At 38.3% G+C, this 26,782-nt stretch overlaps 1 protein-coding gene across 8 annotated transcripts; it reads left to right on the forward strand.

Moving 5' to 3' along the window:
• The first annotated feature begins 322 nt into the window (after positions 1–322).
• Positions 323–25,607, forward strand: Orct (Organic cation transporter). 8 transcript variants are annotated; one of them, XM_076387914.1, is made up of 11 exons: positions 11,739–11,856; positions 12,178–12,333; positions 19,390–20,057; positions 21,342–21,627; positions 22,091–22,349; positions 22,849–23,017; positions 23,098–23,331; positions 24,046–24,260; positions 24,336–24,517; positions 24,778–24,914; positions 24,992–25,607. In XM_076387914.1, exons 3-11 carry the CDS (start codon positions 19,915–19,917, stop codon positions 25,104–25,106), a joined length of 1,740 nt encoding a protein of 579 aa, XP_076244029.1. In that variant the 5' UTR covers positions 11,739–11,856; positions 12,178–12,333; positions 19,390–19,914; the 3' UTR covers positions 25,107–25,607. The 8 variants fall into 8 exon arrangements, with proteins under 8 accessions (XP_076242399.1, XP_076247778.1, XP_076244857.1 ...); XM_076387124.1 differs by having other exon boundaries at positions 11,752–11,856; positions 12,080–12,333; XM_076386284.1 differs by lacking the exons at positions 11,739–11,856; positions 12,178–12,333 and adding an exon at positions 323–772.
• Positions 25,608–26,782: the final 1,175 nt, after the last annotated feature.

The raw sequence follows: 26,782 nt of genomic DNA on the forward strand, positions 1-26,782 counted from the left end.
GAAAATCGAATAAGTAATCGTTAAATGAAAATATTTTGAACATTGAGGCACTGATATGAACATAGTAATCGATTCCTGCAACATCTCCAATCCAGACAACTTCCGGTTTCCCATGCGTTCCCGAGCTAGGCGAGTGTCCAAACACCTGAGCACTAATAACCCCAATGACCAGCTCTGCAAATTATACAAAATTACGAGTAGCCTGTGTTTGACATGTCCTTGGTCAGTATCTGTTCCATGCCCACTATATATAGGTGCATACGACCTGGAAATTACAAAGCTCCATTTCATTGTCAGTTAAGCGCGTGCGAACGTTCGGACAGGAACGACCCGCGAACGAATCGACTTAAATGTGCAAAAAACGTTCTGGGAAGGGCATGGAGCGTGGTGTTTCGTGGAACGAACGAGCTTTCCCGACCTCAGTGTTCCTCAAGTCCTTGAGGGAAATAAAGGGTCGTAGTTTGTGAACAGTCAACGAAAAGTGGCGCGATAACGATCTTATGTGTTTCTTGATCGATAACGTACGGTGTGCAACAGTCAGATATCGTTATCCTTTCGTATACCGTAGACCGATAGTATAAAACGCGTGCAAGCAAGCATCAATGCTCGAAATGATTTTTGGATGATGTGGTGAATCAAATTTCAAGAACTTCTCGGAGAATGTCGAAGCTGCATGAAGCGATACAATGATCGATCACGACATGGCTGTGTATGATCGGTGACGATTTTACGACAAACCATCGAAATTTCATCGGAGTGGCTACACATTTAGGTGAGCATTATAATCTACTTAAAACTATTTTTTATACTCGCTAGCGAAGTGTTTGAAAATTCTTGAAGAAATTGGAACAATCATGTATTCTTTTTTGTATCATATTTATTTTCGAGAAATTGGGTGGTAATAAGAATACTTGTTGCAGTCGAGTAGTAGACTACTACGCCATTTTTAAGAAAATCGAATATTGATGGATTTTTCAGGCGTCCTATAAAACACTTGTCAAGTTCAATCGTGGACATTTTAAGCTCCATTTAAAAGCAATCGCAAAATCATAATGTAACTGATTGATCGATGTTTCTGTATTTGACGTCTTATTCTTTTGAACTTGAGATTCATAGATGAGCTGTCACAGTATAATTGATTCAGTTATCGACGAGCTAACATGAGAACATAATCTCCGATCAATTCGTCAGCTTTTCGCTACTGCCACCAGGTGATTTCAAGTTTAATCTTCGCACCAGTATATCAGTATCTGTTTGTATTTTCATTTCCGCTTACGAGGTAGTTAAACTTTACTGCACGAAAAGCATATCGCTATCAAATATTTACCCATTATTAGTCCTCTCAGGTGGTTCGCTAACAGAAGAAAACAGTCGCGATTAAAAAATTCTATTTTCGGTGCCGCTTTAATCCTTTTATGACTAAATGACTTCTTTGAGCATCTTTTATTTATTAGTTAGACTCCCAACAACATTCTAGGCGCAATAGCAAAAAAAAAAAAAAAATAATCATGGAAGACTTACAAATATCGAAAATCAAAGACTCGATTATCTTCTGAAATGACCTTTATACATAAATAGATAATACGTGAACTTAAAAGTCCTACGTTGACGCCTACGTTTGACGAAAATATCACTTTGGTCGAACGAAGTTGAAGTAACTGTAGTACTGACACTTCTTTGCTACTGACTACACATGTATAATACGATACGTTCAACGATTCTGTCGCGATGTTGTCGCCCAACCAGACTCTGTAGTCCCATTCAGTTCATGCACTGTTAATGCGAGGCGATTACGCGTTTGTCACTAGTCAATGCCAATCGTTTCGAGTGGTGCCGGTAGAGTTTCACGTTAAGGCATTAAGGGTACGAATTACGTTGACGAATCTACGCGAGGATACTTGGCGCGCTAACCTATACGAAAGAAAGGGAAGGAGCACGTGTTCCTCGCGATGGGTCGCGACTGCGAAGCGATTCCAAATATGTAAATGCCATTCCTCGCCAATTTTGTATTCGTATCGATCGTGCCTTGGAAATAAAAAGCGTACCATTGTCAATGCCAAAACGTTTCGTTTTATTTCAACTCGTCGACTGGAGCTATACAATTACGTTATGATAAAAAAAATTATTACTGTGTTTTATCTATAGCATAAATAGTGTACTTTAGATATTTTATATATTGTGGTAAATTATGTGTATTCTGTACTATTTTGTAGACTTGAATTCTTTATAAATGCATAAATATTCGTAGTCTATTCATTTACGTATTTTTTCGAGATATATTACCCTATATAACACAGAGATGTTTTAAAAACGTCTTAAAGACGTCTAAATTACGTCTGCAAGATATTCAGACAAAAAATAAGTGTCTTTAAGACGTCTTCTCGAATATTTCTAAAGTGTCCAAATTGTCGTAAGACGTTCAGGCATAAAATGGACATAAAATAGACGTCGTCAAGATGTGTTATCTGGGACTAGCACAGAAGTCAGGTGGCACCATACTTTTCTCCGATAATGTATGCAAATATTCGTACTACAAATATGCAAAATACAGTGTATACATATTATTAGCGAGGGATACATTTGTAAGGTCAACTTATGTGCTAAAAGTACCAGCTTATAAATATAATTTAATTAAAAAGTGAAATTAAAAATGCGCTGTTGTTTTATCATAAATAATATAATGTATATATGACACTGTATGTCGTCAACGATGCATCAATTGTAATGAAAGTCATTTTGAATATTCATAATATTACGATATCTAATGATAATGTAACATCTGTCCATTTAATTTATTAAACTACACGTTAAATGATATGGAAAATATATTACGTGTATATATGTGTTGTGACACTGTAATTATGCTGACACGGTTTACGACTAGGCGACTGTATGAACTAGAATCGGGAACAGAATTGTATGCACTATATTGAGCGCGTTTCTAGTTTATATGCAGAAATGCGAGAATGAAAAGAAGCATTGCACACGATTGTAACGTTACTGGCGTCCTTAACATTTAGAAAACATTAGTATGATACAAACATGTACTATTTCGAAGTTAGAAAATTTGTATCATTGTATCCTTTATCTAGTTCCATTTTAATTTTAGATTCGATTAGTCGAATAAGTCAAATAGACGTTATAAAGCATAGATTGGAGCCTGCATTTCTCTGAACGCTATCAAACGATATCATCTGTACGAATCAATAATCAACCGCGGGAGCATGAAACTTGACAAGAGGTCAAGTGCAAGCGTACAGGGTGAACCATGCAAGTTGCCCTCCTTGATTATTGTCGTTACTCGACGATCTGAAATTGTCTCTATTCCGAATAATTCGATCTATATAGCTCAGTTAAAAGGGCGACGATACATGTATATTCACCACTGAAAATTCTAGTACCCTAGATTATCTTCAAAAATTTATCTCAAACTTAAATTATTAAAAAAAAAGGAGTCCAATTCCAACCATAAACGATTCAAATAGAAAAAAATGACTAGATCATATGGATCGTCCTATACAACTCACATCATGCCACAATAGATTACAATAGATCACAAATCATCGTTTTATTAAGTGATTTATAATGCTCGTAGGCTATCTGCGCGAGCGTTTTCATGCGATTCGATGGGTAAACATTTTCAAGGGCAGAGAAACGCTATAAAAAAGAGAAAAACCAGGGAATCATCGAGCTCAGGAAGAATGTATTTCCTCTTCTACAAAAAGAGAAAATACAGGCTAGTGTTCCGTGCAAAGTTCAAGGAGCATTCTAATTGTGTTAAAGTTACGGTATTATAAATCGACGGATGCTTGACAATCTGTGAATCGCACGGAGTGCCATCTCCCGATGGGCTCAGAAACTATTCAGTGTCGCAGGGTCTTCGACCTGTCCCTCTTCACGCTCGCAGTGCCGCGTTTTTGACGTTTTAATGTGTGTACTCTGAACCCCAGACGAGCCTGCGAGCCGAATCATCGAAGGGATCCGCGATTTCGTGACAGAAACAGGCAGGTACAAGTAGCTAACGCGAGTTTCGCGAGCGATTCGGTCGACAGGTAATCCCACCTGTCGCGAATTGGAGTTTTTTCAGTTCGTTAAGCATTATCGATTAACTGTTTGTACACGGCCGGCCGGCGGCGACTAGTCGCCGGGTCAACTGAGCGACCAATAAGACGCTTATTCAAATCGTCGTTTCCATAATCGTCGTATGCACGGCGGGTCGTGTTCGCGTGTACAGCATAGCAGGAAGTAACGTCGACGATCGATATCGCGGTAAACTGGTAATTATATCATTGATCATTTCTGTTAAATAATCTGGGTCACTGGCACGTGAATGTTGCTCGAGTGTCTGCTTGGCGTGGCCCGTAACGCGCGTGCGTGAAATACGAAATATGCGCGGGAGAATATCGCGCGAGGAATATAGAGGAAATATTCGGTTTTAAATCATTTCAAACTGCGGATTTAATAGGGTTATTGATTTTTTGGGGTTATAGATGAGTGAGAGTATGCTAGTGGCAGAGTTGAAGCTATGGTTTTAATGATTTAGTTTTGTTCCTTTTTGGTCGGTGAAACCTGCTTTTTCTTTCTTTCAGCGAACGTTGTGCAAATAAAGAATGAATGTAATGTATGCGTTTGAGTACTAATGACGCGTGTGTGGAAACGGAGACATGCTAATGAGAAACTAACATTTCGTAAAAGTCAATTTTGAACCTCTCGGTATTATTTGTGAAGAGCTTCGCTTTGTACATTTCTGATATTTTAATTTTTTACGTAAGAACTTATGTGTTGCTCACCTTGACTTCTTAACGCTAGATTCTATTTAAAGTTCAGCTTAATGTGATACCATAATTATTAACGATTTATTGTTCGTAGCAATGGCGCCAGAGATATCGAAAATTAGAATTTTAATTAGCGATTATATTATTCTGGGTTTCTAGGAACACGTATGTAATGAAGATGGATTTCCTTGTATGCGTCAATTATAATCATACATTTATGATCTTTACTCACGACGAGGCAGAGTTTTAATTAACGGAAAAAAATTCGTAGAAGAGAAGCGATTAATCTTCGCATCACTGATTGAACATAGAATCGTAATCTACGTACAATATTGTACTTCTTTTATATCTCTCATGCTTTGGAATAATAGGACTGGCTAGCAGTCTTCTTTTCAGAACACTATACAGGGTGTTTCAGAAGTAGTATTCCAAAATTTAATAGTTACTTTCCTTCAAGCTGAAGTAAACATAGCAACGTCACCTTATTATTATTTTTTGTTATCCATATCAATGTTTCTTTCTATGTATAAAGGGTAATTACACATGTATGTGCAAGGGTGAGCAAAATTCGTATAGATGCATCGAAAAGTTTTGTCATACTTTTAGAAACAAAACAGTCTTGCATAATGAAGCCATGCGCAATTAACTTTCTAATACGATTCGGCGGAAACAACTGCCTTAAGACTGCAGTTACAGTGGATGCGTTTTCTGATGAACTAATATTCCGACGAATATGTCTGAACTTGTTTCCCGTGCACGATAAATAGTTCAAATATATTCGTTAGAACATTAATTCGCTAGAAAACACATCCACTGTAGCTGCATAGCATTCAAGTAACCTGTCTAATCTGAATGTACCCACACAAACTACAAACTCAAAGGGATGTTTCAAATCAGGTACAATAATAACACCTTCACACTGGTGTCAAGCTGCTTCAAATCACTTGAATTCAAGTAACCAGTCTAACCTGACCGTGCTTAGACAAACTCCAAATTCAAAGGGATGTTTCAAGTCAAGTACAATAATAAAACCTTCCCATATATCAAGCTGCTTCGATTCCCTTGCATTGAAGTAACCTGACGAATCCGACCAAGGCTTTAATAAGAACCAGCGACTGAGCAAGTCGAACACCATCTATCATTAGTCGGTAAATCAGAGGGGAAGTGCTCGTTGCGCTCGTTCGTAGGCCTGCGCCGAGCATTAGCGCGCGAGAGCCGGTCCTTCGGTCAGTATTTCTGTCGTGAAATCCTATCGCAGAGGGGGATGCGAATGCCTTTGGCCTTCTCGCCTCCTCGGGCGGGTGTAGTTCACGGGAGCGCCCTTGCAAGGACAGCGGCCTTCTCAGGGCTTTCAGGCCTTTCGGGGCGAGCGCTTCAAACGAGGCGGCTGAGAGTCAAGGGACGCAGCAGCGCGGTCCCCGAGGATCGTCGCTTCTTCCCCTCTACCTCCGCCGCCCGTCCGCTTCATTCTTCCCTCCCTTTCATTTATCTCTTCCGTTCCCCCCGTTCCTCACCCTCCCATCCCCCTCGTCCATCCCTCCGTGTCGAAGCGTTCGCCAGCCGCTTCCCTTCTTTTCTTTCGTTCGTTTCTTCGTTCCTCCTCGTCTGCGGCGGCTCGCAGGAAACCAGTCGCGATTTTTCACGCGGTGGGAACTAGAAGCCGCTCCCTACTATAAATAGCCTTCGAGTTCGCTCTCGAGCCTCTCGGTCTCGGCCTCCAACGGCGATGGGAGTAGCTAAAAGGGGGTAGCCGTCCATGGGCGCCGACGCACTGACGTTTCGCCATTATTTTTTATCACCCGCGACTCGCGACTCCTTCTAATTTTACATTCCCCGCGTATAAGGACGCGCGGCTTTCGTTTATTCCCCCCTTGGCCCTTCGCCATCGACGCCCTGCGTCGATCGTACCTCCGACGGGACGATCCCACGGTGCCAGTTTTCAGGTGGAGAAAAAAAGGGAGAGAATTAGGGTCGAGGCACACTATCGATACGATTCGTTTATACTCTGCTCTCGATTCGATCGAATATTATTTTATTGGATTTCATCGGTTTTTGATGTACCTTCGAGGACCCTGTTCCTGATTGCTTAAGAGTAGGAAGCATGGTTTTCCTAGCGTATTCACGAAAATTCGCCAAAATTTAACAAATTCGTTAAATTTTTTGTTGTTCATGTAAATTTATATCATCTTCAATTTGTTATTGAAGAAAGTGGGAAAATAAAGTTAGCAATATCTGATATCTTAAATTATGTCTCACTATCAGGTATTAAATTTCACGTATAAATATCAAAATAGGTAACAATTATTTACTAATTTTTTGAGACAAATTTTTATCAAAATAAATTAAGAATTTGGTCCTTGATGGTTTGTGTTCACATTATGAGTAACGCTTCAACCATTCACGATTATTTTCGAGACTACATTGTCGTTGAATCTCGACCACACTTCAATCTCGATTCAACCCTGTGTTAGTAGAGTATAGCGCCAAGAATTGAGGCTAACCTGACTATGAGAGTATGGATATTGTGGTTCGACCCTTAGACGGGACGCAGACCATCATTCTCTGCGCGATTATCGCAACCCCGATGGCACTGGGGTAGTTAACACGTTCGCTGCCACTGTCGAAACATTGTCGACGTAGCATGTACTGTTCCTTGTACCAGGCGTCGACACTGCGTCGATAGAGTATCGGTTAGTCTCCCAATGCCACGTTTAGGGTACATGTCCACTTGAGAGTAAAACTATTGGAAGTTGCTCTCGATAATATCTTCAGATAGTGTATTCACTATCTCGAGAGCAACTCGTGATAGTTTTACTTTCAAGTGGACAGGTACTCTATACTACAACAGAAATTTTTAATAAATTTCGAAGTTCGATTAATCTACCTTCTAGTGTTGTTGAGAAGATATCAACTATCTTAGTAAATCTACGTTTATATTAGGCGATTAAGCAACTTTTGATCGGACTACAGAGTTGCTCAACCTAGTTGATCAAAGTCAATTAAAGTTGATCAAAGTTCTCCATGTAAACCCAATTTCAATCAAGTTGAAACGAACATTTTGATCGAATTTAGGTCGATCAACTCGGTTGTCTGCCTAACAGTTGCCTAATGTAAACGTAGCAAAGAGGTAGGAATTTGTGGTACAGAGCACATTGATGGCTCACTAACATTTTCCTGATGGTAGTAAACGCTGAGCACATGGAACATCACATGCTACGATTGCTACGTCGACAATGCTTCGACAATGGCAGCGAACGTGTTAATGGAACGTTCTGGCTTGTGGGCCGTTGTTACCCTGGATTTTAGAGCCCCCTGAGTGGCTAGTTGAGTTATCGGAAGTAGGAGCTCTTGCGGTGCTTTTGCTCAGAGAAAAATGCCCATAGAGATCTTGCAAAAGTCTCTTAAGCAGATTTAAATAGGGCAGACTTTTATAGGATTTATTATAGACCTTTGTAAAATTAACAAAGGTCGCTTGACTATAGTAAGAGCAGCTTTGTTCAATCTACAAAGTCGACTCTTACTGATTCTGTTAAAGTTAAGCCTGTTAGAGTACTTTTATAAATTCTACAAGAGACTTCAATAACTGCAGCTTAACATTTTTCTCCGTGTGAAATATGTTAATTGAGACATCTGGCTTTCATGGACTTTGAGGTTTTTAGGTTAAAATTAAATAATTTTGGGATCTCAGTTTTGAGGCAATTAAGCGACAATATATTTCAAAAATAATCACAGCGTAGATTAGAAGGCAGGAGGTCGATTTGTATAGGATGTTTCAAAATATGTGGACGTTGCCAAAATATAGTTTTGTAATTTAATTTCCACTATTTTAACGTTTGATATAGCGGTACGAAAATATTTAAAATTCAAGTATTCTAATTTGGCAAAATTTATGCAAAAATTTTGTCTTTCTTTAATTTAGACTAGCGCGAAAAATTTGTTCCCCCCCTCCCTGAATAAAATCCTATCGACGCCCATGTAAGTCACGACTTTGTACGCGCGACAGGGAACGAGAGGGGATGAGCGTTGGAATTTTTATGGAAGAAAAAAAAGAGGAAAGCTCCGTGTGTTCGCGACCAATCGAAAAGGCGAACGATGAACGCGAGGATAGTCACTAGAGGGAATGATAAAGACAGTTAATTTGAAGAGCGATTGTATAGTTTTACCAACGTATAACACGTTTGACCAAATATTTCGGATCGTTCTTTAAATCAGCTAAATTAAGCGAACAATTCTATTTTAGTACCTATAAACGTTCTATCAAATTTAATGAGAATCGTTAAGTGATTCCAATCTTTCTAGAAGCCAGCATTAAGAGTTTCGAATATTGAGACCATTCTTGTTGGGATAATAGGAAATATATTGAGCCGTAAAAGCTCAGCGGATGTATCAGCCACATTCACGATACAATAATCTTATCACTAACAGTGATATTAGCCATCTCTACGGGCACAATGTGGGCTTCGCCCGCAGCTTTCTATAATTTCTATCGTTCACCTTCGCGAGTCATTTAATTAAAATGGAGCTAAATAGTCTTTTAGGGACTTAGGTGTTTCTTCTATGTTAATGAAACTTGCATCAAAAACAGCAGCTTTAAACCTTTTCTATGAAAGAAAACACTAAATAATATATACCACAACGATTGTACTAATCACAATTAGATTGTACTAAGCTAATTAATTTTAAAATTAGAGAAATATACAGCTCCAATTAAAAATGTTATAAAGGAAAAAAGATACAATTTAAATTAATAGGTATTATTAAACTTCTTAGTTTTAGAATTAGAATAAATATTATTAAAATTCTTCGTTTTAAAATTAAAATTAGTATTATCGAGTTTCTCAGTGTCAAAATTAAAACTGAAACTTCTGCAACGTCGGTGACATTATTTTATTAAAGCATCCTAGACAAATCGGCGCAGAACGCGAATGACAAATAAGTCGAAGCGCGCGTCGTCTTTAGTTGACGCCAATTAAGATGCCGATACAGCGTTCATCAAGCCATTGAATCTCGATCGGCTTAATTGACAACGTTTAATGTTCGTTACCTTTTTTCCCCCCCGCTACGTAACCACTCGACCAGCTAATCGCGACAGACTGATCGTAATTACTCCGGGGACAACTCGCGACCAGACACTCTCGCGGATTAAGCGAGAGATCATCAGCTTTTACGCGCGAGAACGTCCCGTCTGCTTTGATCTTTGAAATCATCGATGGACGCGCGTCCAGAGGGATCTATCAATGTTGTCGGCACGCTCAATTAAGTTACAACTAGCGTCGCCTCGTTGACACGACGTTCCTCGTTCAAGGATTATTCTTGTATCGTTTGTTATTCCGAGAAGGCATTTCGAGAATTCGCTCCGAGTTTTGCAAATACCTTCTGCTACTCACAGAACTACAATCGAGGCGAACCTGTGCCTCACAATATTTAAAAGATTTACTTGTTCATTGTAGGAACTAATTCTGTAACATTAATGTTTCAAAGAGAAACTTCAAGAATCTATTTCGAATTTCGCGAATATGTACTGTGACGAGTATAGTATTGTCTCGAAATAAGCTCGCGACTTGGAGCCAATTAGAAGCTTAGAGTATGTTAGAAATTTGTTTCTGACAAAGGAAGCAGTCCAAGTTCTCGACTTCAATTTTAATGTGCTTTTGCAGAGTGATAGTATGTAGATTGTTAATGTAGTTATTAGATTGTTTTGTAACTAAAGTAGCTTTTTCGAGCGAAATAAAAAGGAACAAGTGCAAGTGTGCTAAGGAATCATTTATTGCCAGGTTGTGATACAAATAAAAAAAATAAAAAGAAACAAAAAACGGTAGATAATTGGGATTCGATCGCATTAATATTGCAGTCGACAATTTAGGGTTCTCCCCTTGTAAGATCGATTCTCGCAGCAGCGTCTAGAATTCAAATTCTTTAAGCCAAGGATCACGTGAAATGAAAGAATTAATGCCAAGAAAAATTGAGCCTACCTTCGAGCTTCTATCGAAACAACACTATATTAGTCACTCTAATTACTATACAGTAGATTTTTATGCAATTTCATATTTTCCTAAACACAGTTAAAGAAATGAAACCTAAATAAAAATTTGCTTCATCTTTCAAGTACCACAACTTGCATTCTATTCTTCCTATTTTTTATTCTTGAATATTGTATGCATTCTGTAACTTCTCACACACGTCAAATTTTCATCAATCCTTAAAGACCCGAAGTCTACTAACTTTAACAAGCACCACTAAAAAGAACTATCATCCCCTTGTTGCATCTCAGAGTGACTTTAAAATTCTTCCTCTAATTACCGCAAGAAGAGCATAAAAATTCTTATCGACAGTCGTTCCTCTCACAGACATTGAACTCGATTAAGAACCACTGGCGTGCCGCTAAATTCGCCAGAGGTAAAAAAAAAAAAGAGGATAATTAAGGGAAGAAGATGTCGTTCGAGTTCGCGATACAGAGAACGATAGAGTCACGAATCGCGGGGCGATCGCGTTGGAAACCGGTTGCCTCGCATAATGTGTTTTTCAAATCAATTTGCAGTTGCCGGGAAATGCACCTGTACCCTGAAGTTCTCCCTTTCACAACGGCCTTACTCGCGCATAAACGCGCTCGCCACGCTCGCACACGCTATTTATAGATAGCGTAAGGCTGATTATTTCTTTCACGGATAGCCGCGACCCGTCTTGAGTTCCACTATAGACGCGTATAATGGGAGAACTGTAAAGCAAACCGTTGCCGCGGAGGGTGGAGCTTAGAAAACGAGTGATAATTGCTGGAGGAGGAAACCTCGAAAAGGGAATCTCATTCGCTGAAGTTGCAAACTGATTCGTCCCTGTCAGCCTTCGATGAGCGTAGATAAGATATAAGAGTGGACTTACGCGGGCCAAGTAGACTGCTTTACAAATTTAGACATCCCGACTAATTGTAGTATTTTTAGCCTAATCGAATTCAGAAAAGATAGAGAAGCGTTCGGTTGTAGTTGCGTCGAGGCTGCATGCGGGACTATTCTCGGGGTGGCGATTCTACTCCAGGGATTGGGAAAGGAAAGTGAACATCCAGATCGACAGTAAATGGAACAGAATAGTAGATATCGTTTTTGTTAATAATTAGACATGCCTGTGATTAGAATTAGTATTTAGCTCTGTGTTCTAACGGTGAAGCTTTCTGAATTTCGTGTACTATTTTTATTGTAGCCTGCTGGGAATTATTTTGGTTACTAATAATAGGTCTACTGTATAAAATAATTAACTTAATTTCGTTAAAGGATCGTCGTACAAAGATTCTCCAATAGTAGATGGTATTTTAGATAGAAGGAGTTCTACTGCACACGCACGGTTTCAAAGGAGTTGTTGATCCCAGCTTCTTGACAGTGAAGAGTAAATAAATCGAGAAAAAAAATTGCAGAGAAATGTAAATGATGCGGGGCGCAAGGCAGCGAAAAACAAGAGGGACGAGATCTTGTAAATTGCGATGATCCATGCGATCTGTTGAAGGACGAGTACAAAGGAGGTCGAAGAGATGTAATTTGCGACTGGTTTGTTCGTGGAAGGACATCGACCGGTATGACTGAGGCGTGCATCTGGCGCTAACATTATATCCCCCTAATATTAAACGTTATAATACTTAATCTCAAAACACGTTTAACAACATTTCAAAAATACTTCAAGATTCGTCGATAGTTGTTCCAATTCTTCGTAAATTACTTCCCAGAATAAAACAACAGTAGAAGCGTATCGAAACTTGGAAGCATATCTCGCTGAAATTGGCAGGATCCTGAAGAGTACCGAAATAGGAATTAGCAGGAAGACCACTCTTGTGTATTCAAGTTCACAGACCCCAGGAATCTCATAAAAAGTCGACGAGTTCGTGGACCCCGATTAAAGAATCCCTGGACCGACTACCTAGACCCCCCTCGGTACCAGAGACTAACGCCAGGATCAGTACCTCTTCAGAGGGTTTCAGGAGAGGACAGTCAAGTTCCATAACTCGAGGGAAGAACGTGCAAACGAGTAAGGCCCCGATCGAGCGCGTCCTCAAGAGATCATAAATATCCAGAAAGACCCGTAGAGCATTCTCGAAGGATCCTAAAGTCTTTGAGGCGCATTCTCGACCGATCCTGAGCCCCCTAGGAGAACCGTAAGGATTTGGTGGCACACGCGACAGGAGAACGCGGCTGGTATATCGCGATCGCAAGCTGGCAGCTCATGGATCTGTATAATATAACACTGGATAGGGCATGGTCCCAATTCAGAACCAGCCTTGATAGCCAATATTGAGAGTTTGTGCCAACTTCTAGCGGGAAATTTAAATCCGCCAAAATTTCCTTTAAAAAATTTGAACAAATTTAGAAATCTCAAAAATGTGATTCGGAATGAAAGGTTCTGTGCTTCAGTTTATGGCATGAATAATCACGGTTTTGAAATACCAAAGAGGAGGTTTGTATAGGTAATTAAAAATGTTGTCTTCCAGATTCTAGATTATGGAACATTCTTTATTGTACAATTAGATGTGGATTTATTTTATTATATGTATTATTATTGCTTGGAAATCTGTTAAAATATTGAAATTTGGATATTTTGTGCAAACATTGCCTAGTAAATAATTGAATATATATTTACTTATTTATGCACCCTTTTCGTAACAAAACCTATTACACGTTTTTAATAAAGCCACTTCAAAGAAAGAAAATGAGATAATATCTGTATAAATTACAACAAATGTCAGAAAACGTTCAAACAACTACCATTCCCATAGCTTGGCCTGTGTCCCCATATGGAGTTGGCACAAATCACAAATCCTCAATTTACTGTGTTACGTCTCGTTTAAAATGGGCCATCAAGCAGGGTTGCCGCACAAATTCCCTCTTTGGATACAGTGGGAGAAATTCAGAGATAGAGAAAGAAATAACGAGTGGCTTATTGTATCATGCTGCTAAGATCTCACTCAGACCTAGTGCCTACACCCATACTGTCCAACTATGAAAAATTCAGTAATTACAGAAAAATATAAACTTAAGTTTTTTGAACTTCTGAATAATTTTGGACACTTTGCCTCTCTTTTCCCTAACTGGGCAGTGTACCAAAAGGACACCCGTTATTTCTTCCCCCGCTATACCCAAGAACGGAATTCGCGCGACAACCCCGACACCAAGTTGTGCCCATGTCCTATCCAGTGTCACATGGAGATCAGTGGGGCAGCTTTTATCTTGTCATCGTTTTATCGTGCTAAGCGTTTGCGATCGATTCGCTGACTCGTCGTGCCATCAACGCGATCCGTTCGAGAAGCTGGCGTGATTCAACGCCGCGTAATTGCGATGCCTCTTTCAGTAGCGTGCATCCGCGTTTATGATAGCCACCACGTTTCTCTTCCTTTTCTTCCACCTCGACGACGCCCATTCTGCTTGCCACTGTTCCTCCATCGGCAATTACACTCCGCCAGGCCCCGTTATCGTTAGATCCGTTAGAACAAGCAGCAGAGACGTACAATTAATCGTTCCTGTAATTTCTTCGGCGACTAGGAGTAGAGGGGAACAGTGCTGGCGCCTGCCGCGAACATTCTCTAAGACTTTTTCCTTCTTCACGACATTTTCCTTCTTCACGGAAAGTTGAGAGATTCTATATTTAGTGATGTGTTTATACGCGGCTATTTATAGGCATTCTTCGAGCTTATTAAGGAATCGATTAATTTGACTGGATTTCCAGGAGTATTTGTCCTGGAGCGAAGATTTTCGGTGTTGATGTATTCGTATGAGTCTCTTTATACTTTGAACTTAATGAAGTGCGAGAAGCTTGCAGTAAATTTCTATTTTAGTTGCAAGAGACGTTAGGCAATCTGAAGATTCCGATTTCTTTTTAATTTGGGGTGCTTGTTGAGGACCTCAAGAGAAGTATCGGGCAATTTTTTTTTATTTGATTTTTCGAGATGAAAACAACCCTCATCCTTTTATATGTCTTTAAAACTACAGTAGGTACAAAAAAGTAGTTGGAATAGTTCTTTGTTTCTTCAAATAAAAAAATTGTTCACTAGTGTCGTCACAAGTTTTTACTACTTTAATAGTATAATTTTAAGAAGCATAAGAAGCTACTAAATATTCATTCCAACCATTTTTATACTTACTACAGTTTTATTTTATTTATTTAAAGATAAATAAGAAAACACTTGAATACATACAAATGATGCTTTACCCCCAAGAACCAAATTATAGCTGATAAAGAAGTAGTTCAATACTTTTCATGAGGTCCTCAACCTCCACAAGGCTTAAAAAGAGGTTGGAATTTTTCAGCTGCCTAATGTCCCTTGTTAAATTCTTCTCTGCACTATCCACTTAGCATTGAGAAGTGGTGTTGGTTGACACTGCCAAAAAAGTCGGTTCCACGCGTGAAGAAGAATCTAGCCAGCGTTCTCCAGTGGCGTGTCCGCTGCCGATTCACCCCATTCGCCCTCTCCACTTCGGCAAGATGAACCTGGCAGAATCGCTTGATCCATCAGGGAGCAACAGGTTTGCTGGGCAACCGAAGGGAGCCATAGAGGCGAGGGAGAGGAGCAAAGGTAGAATCCTCAGCCACTAAAGTCGCCGGTATTCGAGACACCTATTTAGGATGTGTGAGGGTAAAAGCACGCTGGTGGGAGTCATGGTCGTCAGCGATGCTGATGACCGTGACGGTATACCGGGTGCCAACGACTTTGCCTCTCAGAGACGCGGGGACTCGGTGCATAATAATCGTCACTTTGTTTATTTCTTGGCTCCCTGCGTCGACTGCCATTCATCATACTGGAAATTCAGATCCAATTACTGGTGCTACTGATTAGGGGATGATTCCTGTGAAACTATAAAATGGTATCACCACTGACACCCCTTTTACCAAAAATAGTATCACGCTGCAAAGGTGTTAATTAAAGGTGGGATAAAATATGGCTTATGAGAATTAAACAGAGGTTCAAGAAAGGGATAGATAACACAGAAGGTGAAGCTTCTTTTTCAGATACAGGACTTTTTGCAGATTGAATCTGTTCTTTATTCTAAAAATAGTTATTCCTGCTCCAAGTAGAATATCTGTAGCTGGAAGACAAAATGATCTATGTTACATCTTTGCAAAATTCGAGTTAATTGGCCTTAATTGGCTCTTATTCGGAACGAAGAAAGAGCATCAAAAGAATTCCTTCACTTAAAAATAAGGGTCCAAGAAGGCGCAAATCTATAAGACAGTACTGAAATTGAAGACTTCAAACGAAACTTTGAAATTTGAAGCTGAAACATATGACTCAGGTCATTTTACCTTACAACCACAGAATGGAGACCAAGAATACTGAATTTCCATTTGCAGAAAGAAGAAAGGGCATCAAAAGAATTCTTTCACTTAAAACGAAGGATTTAAGAAAACACAAATCCATAAGACAGTATTAAAGTAAAAAACTTTAAGCGCCAGTATCTCAAAAACAAAAAAGTGTGACTCAGGTCCTTTTGCCTTACAAACACAGGACTAAGATCTAGAACACAGAATTTTCATTTGCAGAAAGAAGAAAGGGTATCAAAAGGATTCTTTCACTTAAAATAAGGGTTTAAGAAGATACAAATTTATAAAACAGTACTGAAACTGAAGACTTCAAACGAAACTTTGAAATTTGAAGCTGAAGCATGTGACTTAGGTCATTTTGCCATACAACCACAGGATATAACTTAGCAATTAATGGTCACTGAAAGCTGTGTGTACTCGTGGCTAAGTGACGCTCGTAGTCAGCGCCTGTTACCACGAGACGAAGAGGAAAGAAGAGAAAACCGAGGGTGGGAGGAGGGTAGGAGTGGATGGATGGTGGTGGCTGCGGCGCCACTGCCACCTCCGAAGAAACGATCGTGTACTCGTGTTCCTCGGCGTATTGCTGGGCAAAGCAAGCTGGTGCCGGCAGTCGTCGTCCGTCTTTCGTGCGCGCAGCTCCGTTTCCATCCACCCAGCGGTCCCGGAATTCTTTGACAAGTGTGAGATCACGCGACCCCAGTGAACTGCACGACAAAGGGCACTTCCTTTTCCTGGGAGAAACTCCGTGTACGATTCCCTTTTCTGGCTCTCCCGTATATTTCATTCTGGGCTTCTCAAGCATTTTGTGTGTCGAAGTAGGAACCTGGGGTGTGAGAGGAAGGGTGTATGTGTGAGGGTTGGAACAAGTGTTTAGGGGTAACTGCGTTGCAGTTTCTTGAGGAGTAAACACTTCTAGGGATTTCGAGTCTGTGGAAGGGAATTCTTTAGAGTTTTGATTTAGGCTTAGAGTTCAATTTGTGTAGAGCAATAATGCTTCTTTTTGAGAATTCTTTAGAATTTTGATTTAGTCTTAGAGCAGACTTTGTGTAGAGCATTGTTCTTCGAGAATTCTTCAGAAGTTTTATGTAGTCTTGGAGTCAAATTTGTGTAAAGTATTGCTTCTTTAGGGGAAACTCTGTGTAGGATTTTAATTTCAATATTACTGTAATAAAACGTTGAAGATCTAGAGTAGGAACATGCAATGTCCATAAGTAAGTGCCTTATTCTTTGGAATATTCTCAAAGTCGTGTGTGTTATATTCACTCGAAGTGCAATTAATCTTATTCAGAGTACTCAGCTACCACCCCATGACTTGCACAATTAAACACCCTGTTTCTTAAGATTTCGAGAGAGATTTCCTTTATACTCTCTCAGAACTTGATGTATCATGGTCGAAAGAAAAATCAAGCAGCAATGATATGCACGATTTAATCAATCTTGAGAATCTTATGAATAGTACTCCAACTATTTACATTGAATTTAATGACTCAATAATTAAAAAACAAACAGCACGTGATATTCTCGTGCAAACAGTCTGCTCTTTGAAATTTGTACTCAACTTTCTCTCTTTTCTTTTATCTCTAGTCGATGGTGTAACCCCAATCAATCGAGTAGTGGAATTTGAACGTGAAGTAGACGAGTAGACAGAGTCTGAGCTTGTCTGTAACTACAACATTAATGAACAGACCAGACGAGGAAGCATAGGTTTCGTACGGTATTCGTAGGATCCCTGGACTCAGGCTATTGACACGAGTGTGTCGTAGCCTTGAACTGTTTAACGAAACCTTGTAGCTAATTAATTTCAATGAAGGGTACTTCTTCGAGGCACAAAGGGTTCACTAAGCAAAAATATGTCTCTTTAAACACCGCGCACTTTATGTGGCTCTCCTCTTCATTCATCTCTAATGCAAAGTGTAATTCATCTTAATAACTAAATATACTTTGTATAGTAACGAAATTTATAAATAAAATGTGGTTTTCCAGTTAAGAAGAAGAGAAAGTTTTTCAGTTACAAGACATAAATTCCTCAGAAAAAAAAGAAAGAACAGTTGCGTTTCATTCAATGAACTCTGTGGATGGTCAGACTATTGTTGTTAGTCACTCATCGTACGCAACAGCATGTATTTTCTTTGGGAACTATAAATGAAATTGCATAAGAGGTTCGCGAAGCGTGTACATGACGCCTACGACACCAGACAGTTGTGTTGTTCCTGTGGAGTCGTATACACTTTCGCATCGAATATGTTAGGACTAGGATTGGGACTGTTTATCAGATATTTGAAGCATTGAGGAAAATTGTTAGCAAAGTAGAATGTGGTCATACAGGAGAAAGTCGTAACATGGAACCTCAGTTTGCTTTTTCACAAGCTAGTGCATCCAATGATTTAAATTTGGCTTTAATTTAATCCTTATATATTCTTTATTTATATTTAAGAATGTTAAATAAAACAGAAAATTTTGATTTTATTTCACATAGTGTACTTTTTCACTCAAGATTTAAGTTTTTGTGCAGGTAATATGGAACTCTGATTTCCTTGAAACATTAATGTTTCTTATAAAAAGTTGGTTTTCATTTAGGGCATTTTCCAAGTGCATCGATACTTTTTTTTAGAGATTTTAATATGCTTCTTTCCTCTTCTTCTTGTTTATCGCAATTCGAAGAATGTTTCTGTACCATTCAAGGAAACGTTTGTCTTTTGGTCAGGTTCACTCAAAACCGGTAAAAATGATTGTGGCTTAATTCATTTGCATTATTAAAGAGTTGATAACACGTACATTGTGTCGCAATATTTGTCGCGTCGTGTAGTATACAAGGTATCTCTAGTGAATGAGATTCCTCTGTTAACTACAAATGATGTTCGATAAGGAATCGATTTCTTTAAGATTTTTTATTGAAGGAACTACATGGTGAATTATTTTCAATCTTTCTGTATGTATTTATTACATGTTCAAGTAGTTGTAGAAAATTCTATTACACGTTCTAACTATATTTCTGCTCAATAAAAAATCTTAAAGAAATCAATTTTTTACTAAGAGAAAAAGAAACTTCCCCCCTTAACTGAAGAATGATACTTTCGTTGTTACTGATTTGCTTAGAGTCAATATTGTGTGGTTTTATCCTTTCGCTGATTACAAAATTTACATATCATAAAGGGATAAAATCGTTAAAGAAAAAATTACACATACCTTTGAACTTTGATGTGACTCTTTTTAACTAAGCTTCGTTGTTTTACCATTGGTAAAAAGTCTTAAATTATAAAGAATCAACTTAACTACTCTTCTCAACGATCTTCCAATTAACCAACAAATTTTTTACTTTTAGATCGAAAGAGGGAAATCTGCGTCAGAATTCGAGCCAGCACGTTCAGTCGTCGAACCCAAATCACGTGCACGAATCGAAGAACTTCACTATACTCCACATTCCAGAATTTCTTGCCTCCAATGACTGTCTCACAACCAGCCACTCTTTTATCAAAAATGACATAAACTATCAAAGAATCTCGACTTGCATACAAATTAGAACCATAATAACAACATTAAAAAGGCACAGAATTTCAATAAGCCATCTGAAAGGAAAGAAAAGGAATTCCTTGTAGTGAGAGATAGACGAGAAGACATTTTTTAAGGGAAGAAAGGGGAGGAAGAGCTCGTTAAATTTTACATTCGGTAATTCGATTTTCGTGGAGAGTATAGGTCCGAGGACCTAGTCAAGGCAGGAAATCATTATCTCTATCGAGACGGATTCGACGACAGGAAGAAATTGTCTTAGGAACGTATCCCCGAGCGAAAAGACCACGGGGACTCGAAGACGCAAACGAAGAAGAATAAGGGGCATCAAGGAAAAGAAATGGCGTACGACGACGTTATCCTGCGGATGGGCGAGTTTGGCCGCTACCAACGTAGGATCTACCTCTTGCTCTGTCTTCCTGCTATATCATGCGCCTTCCACAAGATCGCTGGTGTCTTCCTTGGCGCGAAAATGAGCACCAGGTCTGTGCCGCTTACAGTGTGAAAAAATATATGTTAATTGTTTGATGAATTTTAATGCTCTTTAATTCTCTGTTAATTAGAGGATTATCCACTTGAAGGATTTTATTGTCTAACTGATATTTCAAAGCTTTCGACACGATAAATGAATTAGACACTCTGTAAAAAGATCCTGATGCTCTAAATAATTAGCAAATCCTGCGTCGACTGAATGGTACAAATATCAGTAGAAAAAAAAAAAAATAATTGTACAGGCTGACTCACTGTGTAGTAGCGTCTTGAATAACTTCCTTATTTTGGATCTTATAAAGATGCGGCGTGACATATTTTTTTATTATTCCACGTAGACAATGGTGTGAAGAAGTATTAACAAATACTTTCTATTTATCGTTGGAATTATTAGGTTGTAAGCTAAGTTTCAGCACTATTGTGGATATCTATGTAAGTATTTGTGAAAAGAGGGACAAACACAGATATACTTAGAAACATTTTAGTCAGAGTATCCTGTATGAGATTCAATCAATTTTTGACAGTGTTTTCAGAGCAGACAGTGATCCACGAATTTCTTCGTTTTCCAAATTTCTGCTCAATGGAAACTGTCAAATCTTCACGTATGAACCTTGAGTACCATTCAAACAGTACACACTTGTTACTAGTATTAGCCAGGACTAGGCTCATGAGCTCTATTAATATTCACACAGGCTTTTTCAGCCTTTACACCCTTCAAAAACTCGTAACACAATAATTTACGAGCGTCAGTTCGTGACAGTTCCATCTTGTAGACAATAAACACATATAGGGTGTTGGACTACAGGTGTCAACAATATTTAAGGGTGATTCTACGCGCTAAAGTAAGACAAAAATCAAGAATAATAAAATGCATTTGAGGCCTCGTTTCAGAGTCATTAATTGCTGAAAAAATACTTAAGATTCACGTGAAATGTGTCTGATTTAGGGCTTATTCTACTGGCGGCACTGTATCTGACCTGACTAGTGCTCACTGGCAGTAGAATAAGTCTAATAACAGTGCCTAATAACTGTGAAACAAAGCATCAAACGCATGTTCATCATTTTTTATTTTAGTGCATAGAATCATCCCTAAAAACTTCTGTCAGCGCTCATTCAACACCCTGCAAAATACGTTAAAATAACCACCAGACACTTTAGCACGCATAAGAGATGACTGAATAGCGATAAAAATAACAGAGTTATACGTCGTAGTGCTGAAATTCAGTTTACAACCTAATATTTGTAGTTTTACGCTGAAATTAATGATTCTTGTTTTAGGTGTGTACTACCACATGAGAATATAGAGAACGCTACATACTTTTTACCACAGAATGTGATAAACGCGAGTTATCCATGGGACTACGAGCTGAAGGGATGGTCCCAGTGTTACATACGAGAGGTTCCTCTGAACCAGACAACGATCGATAGGTACGTCGATACGTCGGCTGGCGATGCACCCATCCAAAAACCTGTCTCTCCAAATGGTTTCAACACGCCAGGATTGAAGCCGTGCGAAGGATACGTCTATGACAGGAGCAAATACAAAAGTACCACTACTTCTGAGGTACATTTGGCCTGCTTTCTTTATTTATTCTTCGTTCATTGCTGTGTGATAGCTGGGTGAGGTCTGTTGGTTGTATTATTCTCAAGTATCATGTAAGAGCGAGAATAACGTGACTTAATTGTAAGATCAACTCTGTGGTTGTAAAGCAAAACGAACTATGTCATATTTTCAAGAAAATTCGAGTACAGGCCTTCATTGACATCTATAATATAGAATTTATACTTTTAGAAAGAAGGAAGGACACTAACAGAATTGTTTTATCTAAAAATTAAGGATCAAGAAGATACAAGTACGTAAGACAGATAACTTTAAACCCTAATATCTCAAAAATAGAAATATGTGACTTAGATCGTTTTAGCTTACAACCACAGAACTTATTGAGAGAAATGTTTAAAGTATGGTACATGATAAAATATATGATAAAAATGCAAGTATATTCATTTTCTTTTTCTTTCCTTTTTAGTGGAACTTAGTTTGCGACAAGGCATGGTTGAGAGCTACGGGGGATTCTTTGTTTATGGTAGGAGTCATGCTTGGCTCGATGATATTCGGTGGTTTGTCCGATAAATTTGGACGTAGACCAATTTTCTTCCTGTCTTTAGTCATACAGCTGGTCGGTGGTATACTAGTCGCGGTTGCACCCGAGTTTATTTCCTACGTTATCTTCAGATTAATAGTCGGATCGACCACCAGCGGAGTCTTCTTGGTTGCCTACGTTATAGGTAAATCATCATGGATGCAATTTAACGCTCGCAGAGTCCCTTGGCGAGTCTTTTTAAACCCAAGAATTAAAGTTTTGTCACCCAACTCTTTTCTAATAATTTTAATGTAAAATTTAAAAAGGAAAATGTGCTTCAGAACATTACAACACGTATCTCACAATTAATTATTCAGGAATGAAAAAGTAAATAAATATTTTTACGTAGATATTAGCATAGAAAGATTAGGACCTAATCAAGGTTTTATGTTTGTTAGTGAGACAATCTGACAGGAGTTTCTAATTTAGTTTTCAACTCTGTCGACTGTGTTTTAAATTTCTAAAATAAAACACATTTAGAAAACTAATGACATGAAATCAGTCTAAAAAGACTCTTTCTACCTATGGCCCTGCGTGTGTTAGAGAAACCTCTACTAGGCTGAGTAACAGTTGAATTTATTGTAACTTTAACATTGATTATGATAGTATAATTGTGTCATATTGAGAATAATATCGTATTTCAGCATTGGAAATGGTAGGTCCAAGAAAGCGCCTAGTAGCTGGAGTTGGTTGCCAACTCTTCTTTACTACTGGATACATCCTCACTGCTGGTTTTGCATACTTCATAACTGATTGGAGAATGCTGCAGGTTGCAATCACTGTGCCAAGTATTGCGTTTCTTCTTTACTGGTGGTGAGACAAATATTTTCTTCCTTTAACGCTTTTAAATCAAACTACAGTTTCTTAAGTGATACACGAGTAATATTTTACAGGTTCATTCCTGAATCTGCGCGTTGGTTGTTAACTAAAGGACGCACGCAGGAAGCAAAGGACCTCCTTCAAAGTGCTTCCTTGGAGAACGGCGTCGAAATGCCAAGAGAAGCGTTAGACGCGCTACTTAGTAATAACAGCGACGAGAGTGCACCAGACTACAAGAAGCCATCACTCTTCGACCTTTTCCGATATCCAAATTTGAGAAGGAAAAGCATTTTGCTATTCTTTAATTGGTAGTATTTGCTTTTCAATGCATTTTGACTTCTCACAAGGAAAGATTACAGCAATCAAATTATTAACTTGGATTAACATTATTTTTCTAGTAATTAAAAAAAAAGACAGAAGAAAGATGTACACGAAAGTACTCGACATCAAGAGTTTACCAAAGTACTGTAATCTCTCATTGTCAGTAATCATCACTTTTCAATCTACAGGGTGTCTGTTTTGTGGAATATTTCAGAAAGAACTAAAGATATAAAAAAATATACTTAACGTTGTTTATTGATACTCAAGGTGATAAAAAATTATTATGAAAAAATTCTCAGGGCTTTATAAGAAAAGAATAAACCGCTTTTGTCTCTCGCAATTTTTGTTTAAAATTGATAGTAGTCAAGTTAAAAATGATTGAAAAATCACTAATTTTATACTCGTTTCTCCAAGTGTCTTTCAAAATAGAGGTCATAGAAATAAATATTTTAGACATATTTCCGAAATAAAAAATATAGGTCTCCATTAAAAGAAACGTTAGCCTTGAAATCTAGCTTATTCCTTCACTGACAAGAAAGATATTTATATCTCCATACCAAACGAGTTTTATAATAGCATTTTCTTTTATATCCTTAATCTTTTCTGAAATATTTCATCGAGTCCAGATAAAACAGACACCTTGTATGACTATCGCTTCGATTTGAATAATAATTATACGATTTCTTAATCGTTCTTTGCAGGCTTGTAAATAGCGGTACCTATTACGGACTGTCCTGGCATGTGTCCAATCTCGGTGGTAACGATTATATCAATTTCCTTATTTCCGGGTTAGTGGAAATACCCGCGTACACGTTTCTAATTTTCACCTTGAACCGCTGGGGCAGAAAAATCATCCTATGTGGCTGTATGTTAATATCAGGAATAGCATTGCTAGGCATCTTATTTGTACCTACTGGTTAGTGAAGAAAATTCAATTCTTAAATTGACTAAATAATTTTCTATGCAACTATTACATCGATAAATATTTCAGACGCTCAGTGGCTCGTTGTATGCCTCGCAATGATTGGTAAATTGACGATCACATCATCCTATGGTGCTATTTATGTTTTTACTGCCGAACAATTTCCTACGGTTATTCGAAACGTCGGCCTTGGCGCGAGCTCGACTTTCGCTCGAATCGGTGGTGTGATCGCTCCATACGTCATTCATTTGGTAAATAATTTCTGTTTGTAATAAATTACTAATCATAGTTCAAGGTAGTTAAAAAAGTCTGGAAGGAATAATAGTCTATGTCGAACAATGTTGTCTCTTGTCAGCGGGTGATATTTGAATTACTTTGAACATTGTAGATACTATCATGCCATGTATTCACATGTTGCGAAATCAAGTACAAACGTATAACGTAGTAAAAGATTGATCACTGTTTTCGTAACTCTAATTATGTTCTAAATCTCTAACATGCTATTCCACAGTCTGAAATCTGGATGCCTCTGCCTTTCGTTATTTTTGGATCGTGTGTGCTCTTTGGCGGAGTAATGTCATTGCTCCTTCCAGAGACGCTGAACAAGAAGCTCCCAGAAACCATACAGGATGGTGAATTATTTGGAATGTACGTTTGATTATGATGTTTATTGGTTAATTTAACACTCCTTCGATTTTTACCTTCATTGTGTTTCTCTTTCAAAGGAAACCGAAGAAGAAGAAGAAACCACAGTTAGACATAGAGCAGTTGAATGAAATTGACGTGATAAAGCCATTGAAGCCACAAGAGAACGGTGTTCATGAAAAACAAAACGGATGACGTTGATAAAACGTCGACTAAGCTCAAAATATGTATCTGAATCCCGTCTGACTGTATTTTAGGCACCCCTTTTGTGTACGTGCTTCGCGTATACGAATCTCAACGTGCCCATCACGAAAGTGCACTGACAATTTGTATCGGACATTCAAGCTGCATGACTAATGATGTAGGTTGCTTCTGACCGAAACAAAGCTCAGAAACTATCGAACTAAGGGACTACAAAAACCTACATTGATTACTTCGGCTTGTCTTTAAACAATTGACAGCGAGAAGGTAGCGACTACCTTGTATTTATACGTACATGAACACACAGTTTTTGCAATTCAATAGCACACAAAGAATTCTGCCAATGAACATATCATTTACTCCGATTTCTGAGTGTTATTTACATGTTAAGTGCCCTTGAAGTGTAAATTTGTGTAAAAGCTTGTTTTCCAAAATCGCGCGGGAAACAGTTCCGCGCCACAGCTGCGAAATAAAAAGACTTTGACATTTTAAGGATTTTGTAATTGCGCGATATCAAATTTAGCACCGCTCGTTTCCTTTCCTTTTCTTTTTACTGTTGAGGTGTTAGAGCTCTCATCATCGACGAAGTATAGAATAGAAAAACAAAATATTTCTAAAGAGAAAAGTTATTCCAAAATTACAAGGTTGCAAATTTCTTTATATTTCGTTAACTAACAATGTTAATAACTGCAGGAACCACTGCGTGTAATTGTTATTAACAATACGCATAGCAGAAACTGTTGCTACGATGTTTAGTTTATGGGAAGTATTTCGCAAGTTATTCGTTCGATTAATTTTTCAGTTCCCACTACGAGTTTTATTGGTTCTATTTCCAAAACGTATTTTATTGGTTGCCCCACTTCTGCTCTGGAAGGTATACATACCCTTGGAGGACCACGAGTTCCTCACTCGCTGTGAAGTCTTCGGTGGGTGCAGATCCTCCACTTCTGAAGGATCTTCTAAAAGGATTTCCTGGACTACCCTCTTAGCCAGACTACCCTAGGGGATAGTCAGGGATGTGGTCCAGGGAATCTCTCCAGAGGATCTCCACGATGACCCATCCTCATCAGTGGTTCCTGAGCTACTCAAGTGGACTAGTCCTTCAACTATCTCTTAGTCATCTTTGATCGCTGGTCATCCTTGACTGAAATAAATTGCTCAAGATTCCATAGATTCTGGAGGAAAGGAATATAGTGATATACAAGGATAAGGTACTAAACACACAGTATACAGTCATTAACAGCTAAGTATCTTCTAATAGTATATTTTTATTATATTGCTCTCTGAAGAATATATAATATTCTAACATATATCATAACTTTCGCAGTAAATTTAAAATTAAAATACAAATAATTATACAATCCTAATACACGTAAAGTTTATCTGAAAAATTAATGCAATAGCCAATGTAAGAAAATAAATTTTTTTGTCAACATAATATCAGTTAATCTCTGATTTATCCGTTAAATAAACATTTTAAATGGCGTCCTTACTGCTCTACTTACATAATCACACTTTATTACAGAATCTCTTTCTATATATGAGAATCAAATCTTTAAATAAATAAATCTATGTACGTATTCAATTATTTGCGCGTATATTAAATCTAATCTGACAACGATTACACGTATCTATCGTGTTTCATTAATTAACATTCATGCTGGAAGGAA

The sequence above is a fragment of the Calliopsis andreniformis genome, chromosome 1, assembly GCF_051401765.1.
Source record: "Calliopsis andreniformis isolate RMS-2024a chromosome 1, iyCalAndr_principal, whole genome shotgun sequence".
Taxonomy (NCBI): Eukaryota; Metazoa; Arthropoda; class Insecta; order Hymenoptera; family Andrenidae; genus Calliopsis; species Calliopsis andreniformis.